This window comes from Meles meles, chromosome 3, assembly GCF_922984935.1.
Source record: "Meles meles chromosome 3, mMelMel3.1 paternal haplotype, whole genome shotgun sequence".
Lineage (NCBI taxonomy): Eukaryota > Metazoa > Chordata > Mammalia > Carnivora > Mustelidae > Meles > Meles meles.
Window position 1 is genome coordinate 92786059 of NC_060068.1, and position 17590 is coordinate 92803648.

At 38.6% G+C, this 17590-nt stretch overlaps 1 protein-coding gene across 1 annotated transcript in view; it reads right to left on the reverse strand.

Moving 5' to 3' along the window:
- Positions 1-310: 310 nt before the first annotated feature.
- NDUFAF2 (NADH:ubiquinone oxidoreductase complex assembly factor 2) overlaps positions 311-17590 on the reverse strand; it is a 168968-nt gene continuing 151688 nt past the window's right edge. The window contains exon 4 of the mRNA XM_046000040.1: positions 311-624. Within this exon, the coding sequence (XP_045855996.1) occupies positions 373-624 (252 nt within the window). The 3' untranslated portion in view covers positions 311-372. The remainder of the gene's footprint in view (positions 625-17590) is intronic.

Genomic DNA, 17590 nt, shown 5'->3' on the forward strand with positions numbered 1-17590 from the left:
ACTTAAAAATATTTATTTGAGAGAGAGTGAGCAAGAAGGAAGAGTAAAAGCGGGGGTGGGGGGCACAGGAGGAGAGGGAAAAGCAGATTTAGCGCCTAGCAGGGAGCTCGACATGGGGCTAGATGCTGGGATTCTGAGATCATGACTCAAGCCGAAGGCAGATGCTTAACCAACTAAGCCACCCAGATGCCTCTAGATTACATTAAAAAAAGGTTTCTATAGTTCATAATCTCACATTTCTTATGCATACTAAAAATGAATTCTTAAGCTTAATGGATTAGAGAACTAACTGTACAGTCAGAAAATAAAGTAATTTTTACTTATTTTATTGTTAAAAAAGTTACATACAAATGAAATACTACCACAGTATATTCATTGATTGGGGTTCTTGCCCCCTTGTGGCATCCAGGATCCTGGCTGAAAGGTTTTACCAGTGCTGGTGGGAGCCGTGGTGGGTTCTTCCTTTCCAAAGTATGGAGCAGAGGCATGCCCTTTGATCTGAGTTTGAACTGGAGGAGATAAAAGTTCTTCATTGCTCCCTTTGCTAAGGAGTTTTTCTTTTTCATAAAGATCTTGATTTTTCATTTTAATTTCTTCTCTATATTTTTCATTCTTTAGTATTTCCTGCATGTATATATAAATGGAAGAAATTATTAAATTTCTAGTTAGAAGAAAACACAAACTATAGGTTTTATAAAATAGCTAATAAATACATACATATACATGATACTTTGCATTTAAATACTATAGATATGCACAGGACACATTTTATAATTTTTATTAATATTTTATTAATTTTATTAATACTTATTTGACAGAGGGAGAGAGCACAAGTGGGAGTGGCAAAAGGAGACGGAAAAGCAGGCTTCCCACTGAACAGGGAATTGGATGCGGGGCTTGATTCCAGGCCCCCAGGATCTTGGCCTGAGCTGAAGGCAGACGCTTAACCTACTGAGCCCCCAAGGCACCCCCTCAGCTTTTTTAAACTTGTCCTGTGGGGCGCCCAGGTTCTGTCCCTCAAAGTTACTATTCTACCCATAAGGATCTATAACCCAAATTACTGTATTTCATTGAATACAATGGAAACATTGAATTTAAGATTTAAGACACATCTGTGCGTGCACTCTCTTTCTCTCCCCACCCCCACCATGAAATAAATAAATATTACCAAAAAAAAAAGAAGAAGCATCACTGTTAACATGTACCACTAAAAAAGGGCAAACTCCACACACCCTCATTTCAGAGATGTTAGAATTTGAAAAGATGTGCATCTTAAAAACGATGAAATATAGTCATTACATCTTTTATCTTTACTGATTCCTTTTTCCTTTGTCTTAACAATTACTTTTGAATCGGTAGTATTTTTAAATTTTCTTTTTGCTTACCTGTATTTTTGAATTTTTCCTTAACGTATATCATTTATAATATGAAAAAAACCGAATGTTAATGTAACTAATATCTGACAACACTGACAAAAACAGGTTCTTCCAAGTTATGTAGTTTTGTTTTTTTTTTTTTAAAGATTTTATTTATTTATCTGACAGAGAGATCACAAGTAGGCAGAGAGGCAGGCAGAGAGAGAGGAGGAAGCAGGCTCCCTGCAGAGCAGAGAGCCCGATGCGGGGCTCGATCCCAGGACCCTGAGATCATGACCCAAGCCGAAGGCAGCGGCTTAATCCACTGAGCCACCCAGGCGCCCCACAAGTTATGTGTTTTAATTTCAACATTTTATTCAACACTTAAAAGCAACATCTGGGTATCTAAATGTATGATGTCACCTTTCTGTTTCTAAAGTGAATTTCAAGTAGTAATAGTCCTTTAAAAGGGCAAACACTGATAATCACATTGGAAACAATGGTTTCTACTTAAAGGAAAAAAAGGGTTTTTTTGGGGGGGGGTATAGTGTTATAGAATTAGTTTTAGGTACAAAGAGGCCATCTAATGAAACTCCTCCTTCAAAGCAAACATGTTTGGGAAAGAATATAAATATTCATGTAATTTCTGCAACACAGACCAAGTCCCCATGAGTAGCTCAATAACCACAGTAACTGAGTTTAGGGACAGATCTTAGGTGCAAGGAGAGTTAGAGTAGTGAGGCTTTTATGCACCCTGTAGAATTCTCAGGAGAAGTGATCATCTATTGCAAAGGAAGTCTCTCTCAATGTGATACTGGAAATAGTGGAATTTAGAAAAAATACTTTTCTTATCTTCATACTCTTGAATACCTTCTATGACCTGCTGTGTCTTCATGGAAGCTCTTGAGAAGAATGAAAGCTACGGGACAGGGTTGAACTTAGACTAGTAACCCACCACAGGTAGCAAAATGCAGCTGAGAAGTTGGTCTGCAGCTTGTTTGGTTTTGGTGTAAGATCAGTCACTTCACATTGCCTGAAGCTGCGCACACTGCTTTATTTACCTCAGCTCTACTGTTGCAGTCTTACAGCTGGTGTAAGCCTCTAGCTTCTGCATCAAAGACAATTGAGGACAGAAAGCTGTTGCTTCTTTTGTTCTGTCTCCACATAATTTCTCTTTACTCACCATCACTCCGCCAAATTTCCTTCTTACAATAACCATTTAGGCAAATAAACCCACTGTGAATATGTTAATTATTTTAACATGAAGACAGATTAAAAATTTCAAAGTTGAGAAACATGGAGATTATAATTTTTCCTAGAAAAGGATTTCCTTTTTGTCTTTCTCTTTTTAAAACTAATTGTTACCAGACCCCTCCTAACAGCCTCCAGGAAATTTAAACAACATAAATCATGTATGAAAGGAAATCTAGTTTTGTAAATATTTGGAATAGATAAAATGAAAGTAGTTAGGTGGAAAAAATAGGAATCTGTGGACTTAAATAATTGTGTAACAAAGCCTATTTTACAGTAGGAATTACCATAAAATAAGAATTTTTCCTTACATTTTCTTGAACAATACCTTAAGTCTAAGTATGTTCATCAATAAAACAGTATGTTTATTTCAATGTGTAGAGATAAACCAAGAGCAAGCAAGTAGGTCTTCATAGAAATGTTTATATGTTTAAAACAAATATCCTTTTATGTGCTGCTTTTTTCCCTGACAATATTCTTCAACATACAAAAAAAAAAAGATGGTTGTATGACTTGGCATTGTACCACGATTTACTTAATGAACACCCCTACTGTTATTTCCAATATTACTCATTTTCATTAAAAAACAAGAGCAACACTTTGATGACCATCTACATAGGTCTTTGACTCAAACAGACATAATTTCCATGCCAAACCATCTTTTACTGTGACACCAAGAAGGTCACTTAAGTATTTTTCAGTTTCAGTTTCTTTTTTTATTACAAAGCTTTAGTCATCAAGATGGTATGGGTCTGGCACTAAAATAGACACATAAGTCAATGGAACAGAATAGAAAACCCAGAAATGACCCCACAAATAGCTGGTCAATTAATCTTTGACAAAGCAGGAAAGAATATCCAGTGGGAAATAACTCTTTTCAATAAATGCTTCTGGGAAACCTGGGAAACAGCAACATGCAAAAGAATGAAACTGGACTACTTTCTTATGCCACACACAGAAAGAAATTGAAAATGGATGAAAGACCTAAATGTGAGACCTAAAACTATAAAAATCCTAGAAGAGAACACAGGTGGTACAAATATCTTTTAACTTTCCTTTTTGCTAGGTAGAAAGTATGATAAAAATGGAGACCTGGACCCTTGGTGGTCTACTGACACAGAAGAAAAGTTTAAAGAAAAAACAAAGTGCATGGTTAACCAAAATAGCAACTATTACTGGAGGAAAGCCGGCTTAAATGTAAATACAACTATGGTGTTTGGTCTGAAAACCAAGATCTATAAAGAACTTCTCAAACTCAACACCTAAAAAACAGATAATCAAGTCAAAAAAGGGGCAGAAGACATGAGCAGACACTTCTCCAAAGAAGACATACAAATGGCTAACAGACACATGAAAAAGTGTTCATCATCATTAGCCATTAGGGAAATTCAAATCAAAACCACACTGAGACTCAGTTTCCGTTTCTTTATCTGAAAAATGGAAATAAAATGACTGTGTATGTATAAATATTTACACCTCAAATACTCATATGTATACTCTTCACATTGTTAGGTCTTCTGAAAGTTTGTGGTTAAGACCATGGGCTCTGAAGTAGGACCACCTGCATACAAATCCCAGTTTGGGCATGTCCTAGCTCCATGACCCTGTCAGTGTTGCTGAACTTCTCTGTGTCTCGATTTCCCTGTGTAAAATGCAGATAACAATGCTGTCTTCTTCCATGGGCTGTTGTAAGGACAGGGGAAGACCTGGCTCAGCAGAGCACTGATAAGATAGTAGAAGAGGGTACAGGTGAATTTTTCTGTAGTGGACTTTAGATAGTCGATAAATGGGTGGCTTATTTATTCATTTCATTAAAAAATAAACATACCAAATTTATATCCATCCCCTTTTTTTTGCTTCAGAGTAGAAATAAAGTTTCTTCAATACTTAAACTTTAATTAAAATTTTAATTCACTATTTTGTGAAATTGAACAACTGTTGTGAAAACTTTGTAAATAGCAGAATCCCTGTATCAATGATTATTCTTATGAAGAATAAATAGACAAAGCTCATGATTTTGCTAAACTAAAAAATCTTCAATGTTTTGAAGTGCCACAGACCTCGACAAAGGCAGTAATCATTACCACTTGACTGAGGATAGAAGTGTTAGTAAAACATCGTCTACTGACTTGAGAACAAGGTGGAGAAACTTGTACCACATTAGTCTTTCTGCCATAAACAACTATCAACTTATCAGATATTAAACAATAGGTAGTACAGTACTGTGATTCCTGAGAGAAGGGAAACAAATGAGATAAGCCCTGTATTGCTTCAGCTTTCTGCCTGTAGACATATTATGGGCTGCTGCACAGGGTGGGCGAACCCAAGCAAAAGTTGTGCTAAAGAGATGGAGACGTTGGTTACAGAGGCCGAGGAAGCCAGAGTTTGTGGGGCAGAATACCACAGTACAGAGGCAAAAAGTTCTAGAAATCTGCATAGGGGACCCACTTAAGTGTTCCACTAAGTACGAGGGTAGGGTGAGATGCTACAGGGCCAGGAATAACTAGTTAGGAGCTATAAACTGCATAACTGTTGGAACATGCATGAAAATAAAAGACATTCAAGTTCTAATTAGCCAGAGATGCCTCACTGAACACACTGAACACACAAGTATTCAGATACTCAGAAAGATCACTCTTTACGAGTAAAGTAAATGGAGAGTAGAGGTAACTCTAGACCTATGTGTTGTCCAATACAGTAGCCACTAGCCACACATTTTAAATTAATTAAAATAAATTAAAACTTCAGCTCCTCCACTGCACTAGACACATTTCAAGTGTTTAGTAGCTAAATGTGACTAGAAACACCTTTTGGATACCACTGCTAGATCCACTCTAACAAAACTTAAAAATAAGCTTCCAAAAGTTTGGCTGATAAACGTTTAATTTAATGTCCTCTGGATAAAACTCAACATTTTTAAAAGCAGGATATCAAAACCCAGACTGTAAACAATATACTATTTCAGTGTTCATCATCCAATCAAGAAGTGAAGAAGGAAAGTGTGATCCAAACCCAGTCAATAGAAGCAGAACCACACATGATAGAAATCATGAAAACATCTCATAATTATGTGATAAATATAAGGACTTTATCAAAACTACTATAATATGTTCAAAGACTTAAAAGAAAAATGAACAAAGAAAAAAATAGAAACTAAGAAGAACCCAATGGAACTTAGAGGTGAAAAAAAGAAGTGAAAAACATAATGGATTTACCTAACAGCAAATTAGACACTGCAGAAGAAAAGAACAATGAATCTGAAAACAAAGCAATAGAAACCATCCAAACTGATGTAACTGGGGGTGGGGGGGAGCTTAAAAACTGTTCGAGAGCCTCAGTAAGCTGTGGGACAATATCAAGCACTCTAATAAGTAAGTGGAGTCACAGAGAAGATAGGAAGGGGAGGAAATAATGGGTAAAAATATTCCAAATAGGCAAACATAAATCTATATATCTAAGAAACTAAAAAAAAAAAGCAAAACAAAAAAACCAAAACTAAAACCAAAACAAACAAATTCCAAGCAGGAGAAATACAAAACCAAAATACATAAAATCATATTGCTAAAAGCGAATGAAAAAGAGAAAATCTTAAGATCAGCTACAGAAAAAAGATTTATTTACAGAAGAGACAAAAATAAATACTGTCGAGTTCTCATCAGAAAGAATGCAAGGTGTAACACAATGGATTGACTTTAATGTGCTGAAAGATAAGAAAAACTGTTAACTTTATATATAAAATATATTTAAATATATAAAATCCTATATGAAAATATCCCTTCAAAAATGAAGTGATAACATTTTCAGGCAAACAAAGGCTGAATTTATCACAACCCCCTACCAAAAGAAACATTAAAGAAAGTACTTCAGGCTGAAGGAAAATGATACAAGATGAAAACCTGAATCTGCATAATAGAATTTACAGTGACAGAAATGACCAGAATGGAGGACCTTACTGCACAGAAAAATGCTAGATTTGCAGACACTATGCTATATGCTTGATGCGCTGGAACTTTACATCACCCACTGGACACCACTTGAGCACATGAGGAGTATCATCATACTGTCATGGAAACTACTGCTTTGGATTTTGAGGTATTCTTAAGGCTTGCAAAGATATCAGTTATCTTTGATGAGAAGTACAACTCGAAGTTAAGGAGACTTGTGATTATATGCAGCCCTCTATGCAGGATGGAGACAATGCCTTACTCCCTCTCTACTCCTATCCAACAAAGAGCCTCAGCCCACCAAACCATCCATGTCCTACACCACTGTCCTGGCTTCCCTGGCCTGGGCTTTGAAGCAGTAATGTCAGCAATGGGTTTTCTCCATCTGAGGCGGAGCCCAGTGGAGTTGACAATCAGAAAGTCATGCATGAGGTCAACCCCATTCTGAGAAGTTCACATCTAAGAGTCCCTGAGAGTGAAGTATTGAAGGATATCACTTTTAATTCAGCTCAAGGAAGAAAAGAAAGAAACCATACTCAAAACAAAGCATGAGCTTAGAGCAAAATCTGTTATTTCAGAACTTTCCCTGAATATACTGTTAATGACTATTCTGTGACAATTTCCTTCATTTCAACAGGCAGCAGGGTATTCAGTTGGAGCAAATTAGCTTAAAATTTTTTTAATGAAGCCTTGATACTGGGAAAAGAGACAAATTCAATTGTAAAAAGTACTACGTATTAACGTTTGAATTTATGTATTTTTCCATGTTATATTATACATTATTATTGTTTGTGAAGGATTACACTTAAGAGTTTTTCTTAAAAAAGGAAAATAGGGGCACCTGGGTGGCTCACTGGGTTAAAGCCTCTGCCTTCGGCTCAGGTCATGATCCCAGGGTCCTGGGATCGAGCCCCGCATCGGGCTCTCTGCTCAGCAGGGAGCCTGCTTCCTCCTCTCTCTCTGCCTGCCTTTCTGCCTAGTTGTGATTTCTCTTTGTCAAATAAATAAAATATTAAAAAAAAAAAAAAGGAAAATAACTGAATGCCTTTAAAAAAATCCCTGGGTGCTTTTAAAAAGCTCACCGCTGTTTTTAGCACAGTCAAGTTAATGGTTATTTACTGTGTGCAATTCATTAATTCAATGATGTGAACTCAAGCCCCAAAAGGTATAGCTCAAGTCCCTTCCAGTGCCACTTCTTGCCTAAGTTCTGGTTAAGAGCCCTTTTTGTAGCTGTAGTACTGTATTCAGTGTTGCAAATTGCTAAGTGTGGTACAAAGTTTTGTACTTTGCTAAGTTTTTAAAAATTAATAACATACAGAAAAAAAGCTTGAAAATGGAATCTACTGACATGCTGACTTAAACAACTATTCATAGACCTCAGCGATGATATAATCCCAATTCAATCACACAGTCCCCTGGGCAAATTCTAGTTTACATAAATTTTCTGAGATGGTGTAGAAATCAGCTCTGATACACAGTTATACCTGTGGGAGGTGTTAGGTAATAGAACTGAATATTAGAACTATTAAAAAAAAAAGAGGTAAAACAAATGGCAGGATGGGACTAGACATCTCTGTAATGATTCCTTGGGAGAGATTATGGAAATCGAGGCAATGTAAACTTGAACTGTGGAACTTCATTCTAGTATCTCAGAGAAGGGAGAGAACTGACGCAAGTGCTCTCTGATGGAAGAGAGCTGCAAGAAAGTTTAGATTACTCAATACTTTAGATTTAGATTAGATTAGTACTGAGGAGAGAAGGGCTGAGAAATATCTGAGTGAGTCAAAAAGGTTACCCAAGATTTTTCAGGTAACCACATCATTCTGCATCTCTGGGGCCACACTTGGACTAGAGGTGTGAGAATGAAAAATTCCGAGTCTATACTATTAAATGGAATTGAATATTTGGATAAAGATCTAAGCATACATACAAAAACACCTTAGGAATATTATCTGTTTTTACATATATATTTTAGTAAACAAGGGAAGGTAATTACAAATTACCCATTACTACTAATTTAAGATATATAAAATGTTACTAGTATTTTAAAATTTCTTTGTATGTGCCATATGTATAAATAAAAGCACATAATAGTTTGATATAATTCAAGATCCTAATACCCTAACCCTATTTCAACTGAGAATTCTTCTATCAAGAAGTGTTTCACTAAAGCTCTCTATATACATATATTATCATGCTGATGGTGTGATATGCATATTAAATATAAAATTCCATAACAGATTTTAAAATAATTTGATAATTTTCATATAGATGGATCTGTGAATGGAACAGAGCTAACGGTAAGTCCTTTATTAGGGAATTATAATGTTTGTTTTAAAAGTGCTATAAATCCAGCTAAGAAAAAAAGCAGGCACAATACACCTATGCATATTATAATCCAATGCTTCTTTGATGTCTGGTTCCATGCTTCCCTGGAGTTTAGTATTTATAAATGGTCTCCATTTGGTTTCAACTACTTGTGAATTCCAAGTATAATATATATAATTATGTTCCTCAAACTTAAGTACAAAACACATCTCAAGATAAAATCTAAATACAGTTTAAAGTAAATTAAACAGTTCTTTATTGATAGAGAGTTTATTACATTCAAGAGCAAGCAAAGACGTAGGAGTCAGTCTTATGCATAATGATAAAATTAGCCGAGTCACTAGATTTTCTTTTTCACATCTTCTGTAGGATTAAAAACAAGGCCATTTTATACTGACCAAGTTACATCACATTAAAAAAAAAAAAGAAATCAAAGTCTTTAAAAGTTTTAATTTGAAATTATAAATTAGCAATATATTTGTGGCAAAAGTGTAATGTAGATATAACTTTAATAACTACTGGATCTAGGTATATACTTTCAAAGAGCACATAAGATAAAGATACAATGAAAGTTTTAGTCTTGCAAAGAGATGAACTTTCTAAAATACTTGAATTAATAAGTACATCTCCCCAATTCATTTGTTTTTTCACCTCTTGCCACACATGTGCTATATATAATATAAATACATTTGACTTTGACAGTTCCATTAATTTCTTTCCATAATTGAAACTATACATATGAATATTTTTTATTTTAATGAATATTAAAAATTTTAAAGTATAAGCACCCTGCCTTTTGTCAATTTAAGAAAAAACATTTTGAAGAATACAAAAGATTTAGTAAATACAGTATAAGTGAAAATTTGGCAGAAAGTACGTTCCAGGTTTCCAAACCATATATATTTGGTTACTATACAGTGGTCTTACCCAAAAAGTAGCCTCCCAGAATACGCAACTTTCCTCTACCCCACAATCAAAATAATTATAATGGGAATTTGGTGTACAACTATTTCAAAATGTTCTAAGCTAAATATTCTTTTTACAGTGTCATTTTTGTAATATACCATGAAATAATTCAGGCCTAATAAATATGACAGCAATGCCCAAGCTTGAAAATGTTGCCAAATTGTTGATTTAAACTACATTTTCTAGTTCTACAAGTTGAACTGTCAGGATGAAAAAGAAAAAAAGGTTATTAGATCACATTTGTTCAATATATGAAAGGGAGAGAGAAAAAAAAGCAGGGAGGGACATAGGTCACCAAAAGGTACTCTGTATCAGACCCAAGGCAATGCCTGCTAGATTCATAATAAAAAATGAACTGAATCTTGGCTGGATGGGATCAGAAACCAAAAGGGTAAATAAATGACAACGCTTAAGTAGTATGACAGTACCAGGTTGCTAAGAAATCTATTAGAATGAGTCAACAAGCAAGCAAGTTCTCCTGTAGAGGAAGCTGCTCTTGCTATGTGTTCTTGCCAATCACTAGTGTGCTTCTGCCAAATCAATGTCACATTTAATTTATTCACATTCAAATCTATTGCAAACAGACTTTGATCAATTGCAATCACAAAAATGCAGACTGAGTTTTGTTGTTTTGACATGCTTTCTTGAACTTCTCTCCTACATTTTTGAAAAACATTTCTAATTACAAGAAGTTGATCTCAATGATTTTTGTTATTTAAGGGGACAATTGTTAAGATTTGTTTATATTCCTTGCTGGTAGGAATTTCTGGTGTTGAGTTTTCTGTCTTTGAACTTGAGCCAGATTATTACATCTCAAAATGTTACTAAAAGGAAATAATCACAGAGCTCAAGACATTAATATAGTTTTACAGGTGGTATTTCTTTTAATAAAATAAATGAACTTCCATCTATATAAAAAAAAAGACCTTTGAGCATAAAGATACAATTACTTAATTGAAAAAGAAATAAAGCATATAAAAAAATAATTAGACTCACTTTAGTCCTATTTAATTGCACTGCCCTGGTGGGAGACAAAGAAAACCTTGCTCCCCTGTGTGAGAAGTGCAGAAACCCATTATCCCTGGGAGAGAAGCAATGGCTTGTCAGGCCTGGGCTCCTAGAGTTGGGAAGAAGGGCAGAGGCTGGAGCCCTAAAGGAAAAAGGAGGCTCCATCTGTGAAGGACTGTTAGCACTTACTGAGCTGTTTTATGCCAGGTGCTGTAGGGAGAAAACAGTTCTACTCTTCTAGGTTGAGGGAGGGAAGGAAAGGAACTGGGAGGAAGAATCAAACATGTCATAGCCGTGGAGGGAGGTTACATTCTCCAGGACCTAACGCAGAGGTACTGTCCTTTGATGCAAGGGACAATAAACCTGCGGCCCTGCAAGATATACTCATTCATTCATGAATTTTTTTTTAAAAAGATTTTATTTATTTATTTGACACAGAGATCACAAGTAGGCAGAGAGGCAGGCACAGAGAGAGGGGGAAAGCAGGTTCCCTGCTGAACAGAGAGCCCAATGTGGTGCTCAATCCCAGGACCCTGAGATCATCACCTGAGCCAAAGGCAGAGGCTTAATCCACTGAGCCGCCCAGGCGCCCTCATTCATGAATTTTTTATTCTTTCTTTCATTGAATAAATATATATGAGCACCTACAATTCAAGGGCCTGGGGATACAGAAAACAAAACCTGGCTTCCGCTCTTAAGGAGCTTCCTTGGGGGCCAAGAGGAAAACAAAGGAGGTTGCCTGCCTCCTGACTCATCTAGGAGTCAAGGCAGGGAAGAGTTGGGTAAACACCAATGGTCAGTTTTGTGGCTAATGCTTATGGGTTCTTTCCTACTTTCTCATTTGCTCATTCATTGGTTCATTTAGATAGCAACAGCCCACTATGTGCCAAGGACACAGAGTGAGAAGATACAATCTTTAGCCTAAACTCAAGGCACACCAGTCAGAATGGCTAAAATTAAAAGTCAGGAAATGACAGATGCTGGCGAGGATGTGGAGAAAGGGGAACCCTCCTACACTGTTGGTGGGAATGCAAGCTGGTGCAACCACTCTGGAAAACAGCATGGAGATTCCTCAAAATGTTGAAAATAGAACTACCCTATGACCCAGCAATTGCACTACTGGGTATTTACCCTAAATGTGATCTGAAGGGGCACGTGTACCCGAATGTTTATAGCAGCAATGTCTACAATAGCTAAACTATGGAAACAACCTAGATGTCCCTCAACAGATGAATGGATAAAGAAGATGTGGTATATATATACACAATGGAATACTATGCAGCCATCAAAAGAAATGAAATCTTGCCATTTGTGACGACGTGGATGGAACTAGAGGGTATCATGCTTAGTGAAATAAGTCAATCGGAGAAAGACAACTATGATATGATCTCCCTGATATGAGGATGTGGAGATGCAACATGGGGGGGTTGGGGGATAGGAGAAGAATAAATGAAACAAGATGGGATTGGGAGGGCGACAAACCATAAGTGACTCTTAATCTCACAAAACAAACTGGGGGTTGCTGGGGGGAGGTGGGGTTGGGAGAGGGGGAGGGGGTTATGGACATTGGGTAGGGTATGTGCTATCGTGAGTGCTGTGAAGTGTATAAACCTGGTGATTCACAGACCTGTACCCCTGGGGATAAAAATACATTATATGTTTGGGGCGCCTGGGTGGCTCAGTGGGTTAAAGCCTCTGCCTTCGGCTCAGGTCATGATCCCGGGGTGCTGGGATCGAGCCCCGCATCGGGCTCTCTGCTTGGCTGGGAGCATGCTTCCTCCTCTCTCTCTGCCTGCCTCTCTGCCTACTTGTGATCTCTATCTGTCAAATAAATAAATCTTTAAAAAAAAATACATTATATGTTTATTAAAAAAAAAAGAAAGAAAGGATGAATACAAAAAAAAATCTAAGGAAGAGAGATGGGTTAAAAAATTAATGAAATCACAATATAATAAATTCTGTGATAATATTAAGCAAAGAATGTTTGAGACTGCAGAAGAAAAGCTGATGTTCCTATTATTATCCAAAGAGTGGGGAGGAGGGGGTGAGGTCTGAGTCTTAACAACAGGAATGAACCAGAGAACTGAGAACAGAGGAGACATGCTGGGAAGAGGTGAGTACATGCTCACAGGTTCAGAGGAGTAAAGCAGCACAGCAAATTCAGAACACTGGAAGCAGTTCATATAGCATACAGGGGTGAGAACATGCTGACTCTCACAATGTGATGTTAGGACATTTAGCTTTCATCCTGAAAGCCATGGTGAAGTATTTTGACTCTGAAGCAAGAGTAGGATTTCCAGATAAAGGAGGAGAATGCTCAATTAATTGGCATTTTGAATAAACAACAAATAATTATTTTGCATACATAGTTCTTACATATTGCATAGTATATACTTACAATTATTCATTGTTGGTTTGAAACTTAAATTTAACTAGGTGCCCTGTATTTTTATTTGCAAAATCTGGCAAACACAGCAGGAGACTTATGTGTTTATACCACATTAAAAAAAAAAATGACTCTAGCAAATGTAAAAATTAGATCAGAAGGAGGTGAGACTCTAGAGAAATTAGACAGGATGCTACTGCAGAAATAGAACTGAGACGTCATTAGGGCAGGAACCAAGATGGGTAGTGAGATGGAGGGGAAAAGACAGATTGTGATGATATTCAAAATGAGAAAGGTCTTGGTCACCAAGAGTGTGGAGGTGAACCAGAACAGGACCATTCCCAAGTCTCTGATAATGATGGATGACAGGGTAATGCCATTAACCATGGAGGAAACAGGGAAGAAGAGTATCTGTTTTAGATACACTGAATTTGAGATGTCTATAAAATACCAAAATATTGTGCATCAAATTGTTAGCTCCTTGTTCTCAGCCAAAACTCCAAATATGGAGGTGCTTCAGGACTCACCTTGAGGTCTGCCCCTTTTTCTATACTCTCTGCCTCTGTGATCATTTCCAATCTTATGAGTGTAAATACAGTCTACAGGGCGCCTGGGTGGCTCAGTGGGTTAAGCCTCTGCCTTCGGCTCAGGTCATTATCTCAGGGTCCTGGGATCGAGTCCCGCGTCGGGCTCTCTGCTCGGCAGGGAGCCTGCTTCCTCCTCTCTCTCTCTCTCTGCCTGCCTCTCTGCCTACTTGTGATCTCTCTCTGTCAAATAAATAAATAAAAATCTTAAAAATAAATAAATAAATACAGTCTACATTTGCTGAAAAATCTCAAATTCATGCTTTTAGGCCTGCTTTCCAAGCTCCAGAATTATATACTATCCAACTATCTAACTGATGTCTTCACTTGGATGTCTAATTGACATTTTAAATTCAATACATCCAAGATGAATGAATCTCAGAGGACTAGCTCAGGGTCACACAATAAGCCTAGACTTGAGACAGAAGCTTTTGCTTCTACTACGTTCTTTCCACTACTCGCTACTGACCTGCACACCTCTCAGCAAGCCCCCACTTAGGGCTCGGCATACTGCTGACCTCAGGATAGTGCTGCCTGACTAGTGTTGCCTTGACCTCCAGCAGCTTTGTGTTGCTTCACTTCAATCGGGCCTCAGCCTGTTCCCTTTCTTCACATGCTAAGACACAGACAAGCTCCAAGGCGACATCACACTGTACATATGTATCTAAAGGGGCATTCAGGTACCTGGCTGGCAGTCCTGAAAGTGACCAGCATACTCTCAAAGTGGCCTCCCTGACATACCAAATGCACACCAGTGTGCAGGATCTGGACAGGACAAGGGGCTACTGGGATATCCTCATGCCAGGAAGTGGCCCAGTTCAGCCAGCAGCAGCTCAAGCAGCCTCCCTTACACAGCTGTGTGTATTTAGTAAAAGTACTCCTATACTCCCCTTGCCTCCTACCTCCACCTAGCACTGAATCTCACCAATTCTTCCTCCAAAATGCATCTTGAGCCGTGCAGTTCTCTCAAACTCCCTTACCAAAAGCATTTCTTGCCTAGATCACAGTCTCCTAATAGGTCTCCTTGTTCCTCTAGGATTCAGTGTCCAGAGCAACCACAGACATTTCACGTCACTTCCCACTAACAAAACTTTAATAGGTCCTTAGAACAAAACTCAAACTTGCCCATGGCAGATATGGATATGGAGATACTCTGATCAGTTCCCACTTCAAGACAACACTTGCTTCCCAGCTACAAAGGGTGTGCTGAGCAGACAGTCTCCATTGAGTGGTATATTATGGCTTATTAGCAGACATTTGGGTTGTTCCTAGCCTTTCCATATGCTGTAGTTACTACTGCTACTACAAATATCCCTGTGAATTATGATAAATTACCTATTTCACCAGATAATTTTGAGTAGATTTTTAGAAGTTAGATTGCTAAGGCAGAGGGCAAATGCATATATATTTTGCTATTTGTAAGGGAATGGAGTTTTTTTTTTTTTTTTTTTTTTTAAAGATTTTATTTATTTATTTGACAGAGAGAGATCACAAGTAGGCAGAGAGGTAGGCAGAGAGAGTGAGAAGGAAGCAGGCTCCCTGCCAAGCAGAGAGCCCGATGCGGGACTCGATCCCAGGATCCCGAGATCATGACCTGAGCCGAAGGCAGCGGCTTAAACCACTGAGCCACCCAGGCGCCCCGGGAATGGAGTTTTGACTGCCTTTCCTACTTCCTTTCTCCCTTCCTTCCCCCACACCGACTGCCTAAAACGATGCCTAGCATGTAACAGGTGCTCAATATCTATCTGTGGAATGAATAAATTTGCCTCTGTATATGCACTTTATCGACTAATGAATAAACAGATTATAAAACAATTGCAAATTGCAGAGTTAAAGCCAAATCTAAACTTAAATAGCTAATAATCAAGGACAAATCATATTCTATCATTAATAAAATAAATTTTGATTTGAACTGACTTAAAGTTCTCTTCATAATGTTGAAAAAGCCTTAATAACTTTATTTATTTATTTATTTAAAAGATTTTATTTATTTATTTGACAGCTAGAGATCGCAAGTAGGCAGAGAGGCAGGCAGAGAGAGAGGAGGAAACAGGCTCCCTGCTGTGCAGAGAGCCCGATGTGGGACTCGATCCCAGAACCCTGGGATCATGACCAGAGCCGAAGGCAGAGGCTCTAACCCGCTGAGCCACCCAGGTGCCCCAAGCCTTAGTAACTTTAAAAGTGAGAAAAGACAGGCAGGCACACATTTATTTATACTCTTGGAAGCTTATACTGTTTTTTATTTTTTTAAAACCAATGTGAGGGCACGAGCTCTTGGTGCAACTATTGTGCGTTCCATTGTCACAAGGCCCTTGAGATGTCCTGAGCCAGCAAGAGGACCTGGGCATGACAGTGGAGCTGGGTGCACAATGCAAGGATGATGGCTTCGGGGAGGCAGAATATGCTGCCATTAACTCCATGTGGGGCCAGATCAACTTCTGTCTGAACCACCTGGAGAAGAATGACCACCCCCAAACCCACCTCCCGGAACTGCTTGAGTCCAACCGGCAGACACGCCTTGAGTTCCAGTTCAAGGAGGCCCTTAGGGATGCCAGTCCCTAGGCTCTTGGAACCCCCAACTAGCCCCAACCCTGTCTCCCTGGACTAGGCTCTGACCTGAGCACTCACCACCTGGCTTAGATATCTTTTAAAGGGCTGGCCTATAGGTCCCCCTGGTGGGTCTGCCTGCCTGGGTCACCCTTCTGGTACTCTCCTTGGCATGCCTGGGCCAGCCCCCATCACTCAGCACCCTCTCCTATAGTCAGGTATGGGCCTGAAAACCACCCACTCTGCCTACCTGCCCAATTCCAGGGCACTCCCCACTTTGCCCAGGCCTTGAGCAGCCACATTAAACAGGCCAATAAATGAATGAATGAATGAATGAATAAAACCAATGTGGTAAAAATGACTGTCCTTTTTTTAAGATTTATCAGTTTATTTGAGATAGAAAGAGGGAGTATGCATAGTGGGGAGAGGGGCAAAGGGAGAGGGAGAAAGAGTTCTAGGCAGGCTCGGCATTGAGCGCAGAGCCCAGCACAGGGGTCAATCTCACAACCCTGAGATCATGACCTGAGCGGAAACATGCTTAACCAACTGCACCACCCAGGCGACCCTCAGTTTGTCCTTTCGAAGAACTTTTTTTTTTTCCTTAAAGATTTTATTTATTTATTTGACAGAGAGAGAGAGAGAGACATCACAAGTAGGCAGAGAGGTGGGCAGAGAGAGAGGGGAAGCAGGCTCCCCACTGAGCAGGGAGCCCGATGTGGGGCTCAATCCCAGGACCCTGAGATCATGACCTGAGCTGAAGACACCTAACAACCGAGCCACCCAGGTGCCCTTGTCCATTTGAAAATTAAGAAAAATTTTTTTTCTTTGTGTACCTTTCACTTGTTAACCAGTAAGTATTTGCCTTAAGATATATCACTACCCAAACACAAAATTCCCAACTTTGGATGGCATCAAGGTAGGAAAGTTTAATAATGGATCAGTTATTTTGGACCTAAAACATCCCCGCCTACCCCGCACTGCCTGCCTAAGAGAAATAGTGTTACAGTGATATGTATACTGCCTGCCTTGGATATAATTCAACCATGGTGTAACATATATGCAATAAAAATACACAGTAGAGTCACAATACATCATCCATAGCATCTACCACTGACTAAAACTTGAAAACAGGCTGCTGGCAGTGCCGCCTCCCCAAAGAGACAAAGGTACTATGGGAAGGTAGATGGGTGAGTGAGTGCCTGCCTGGGTCACCCTTCTGGT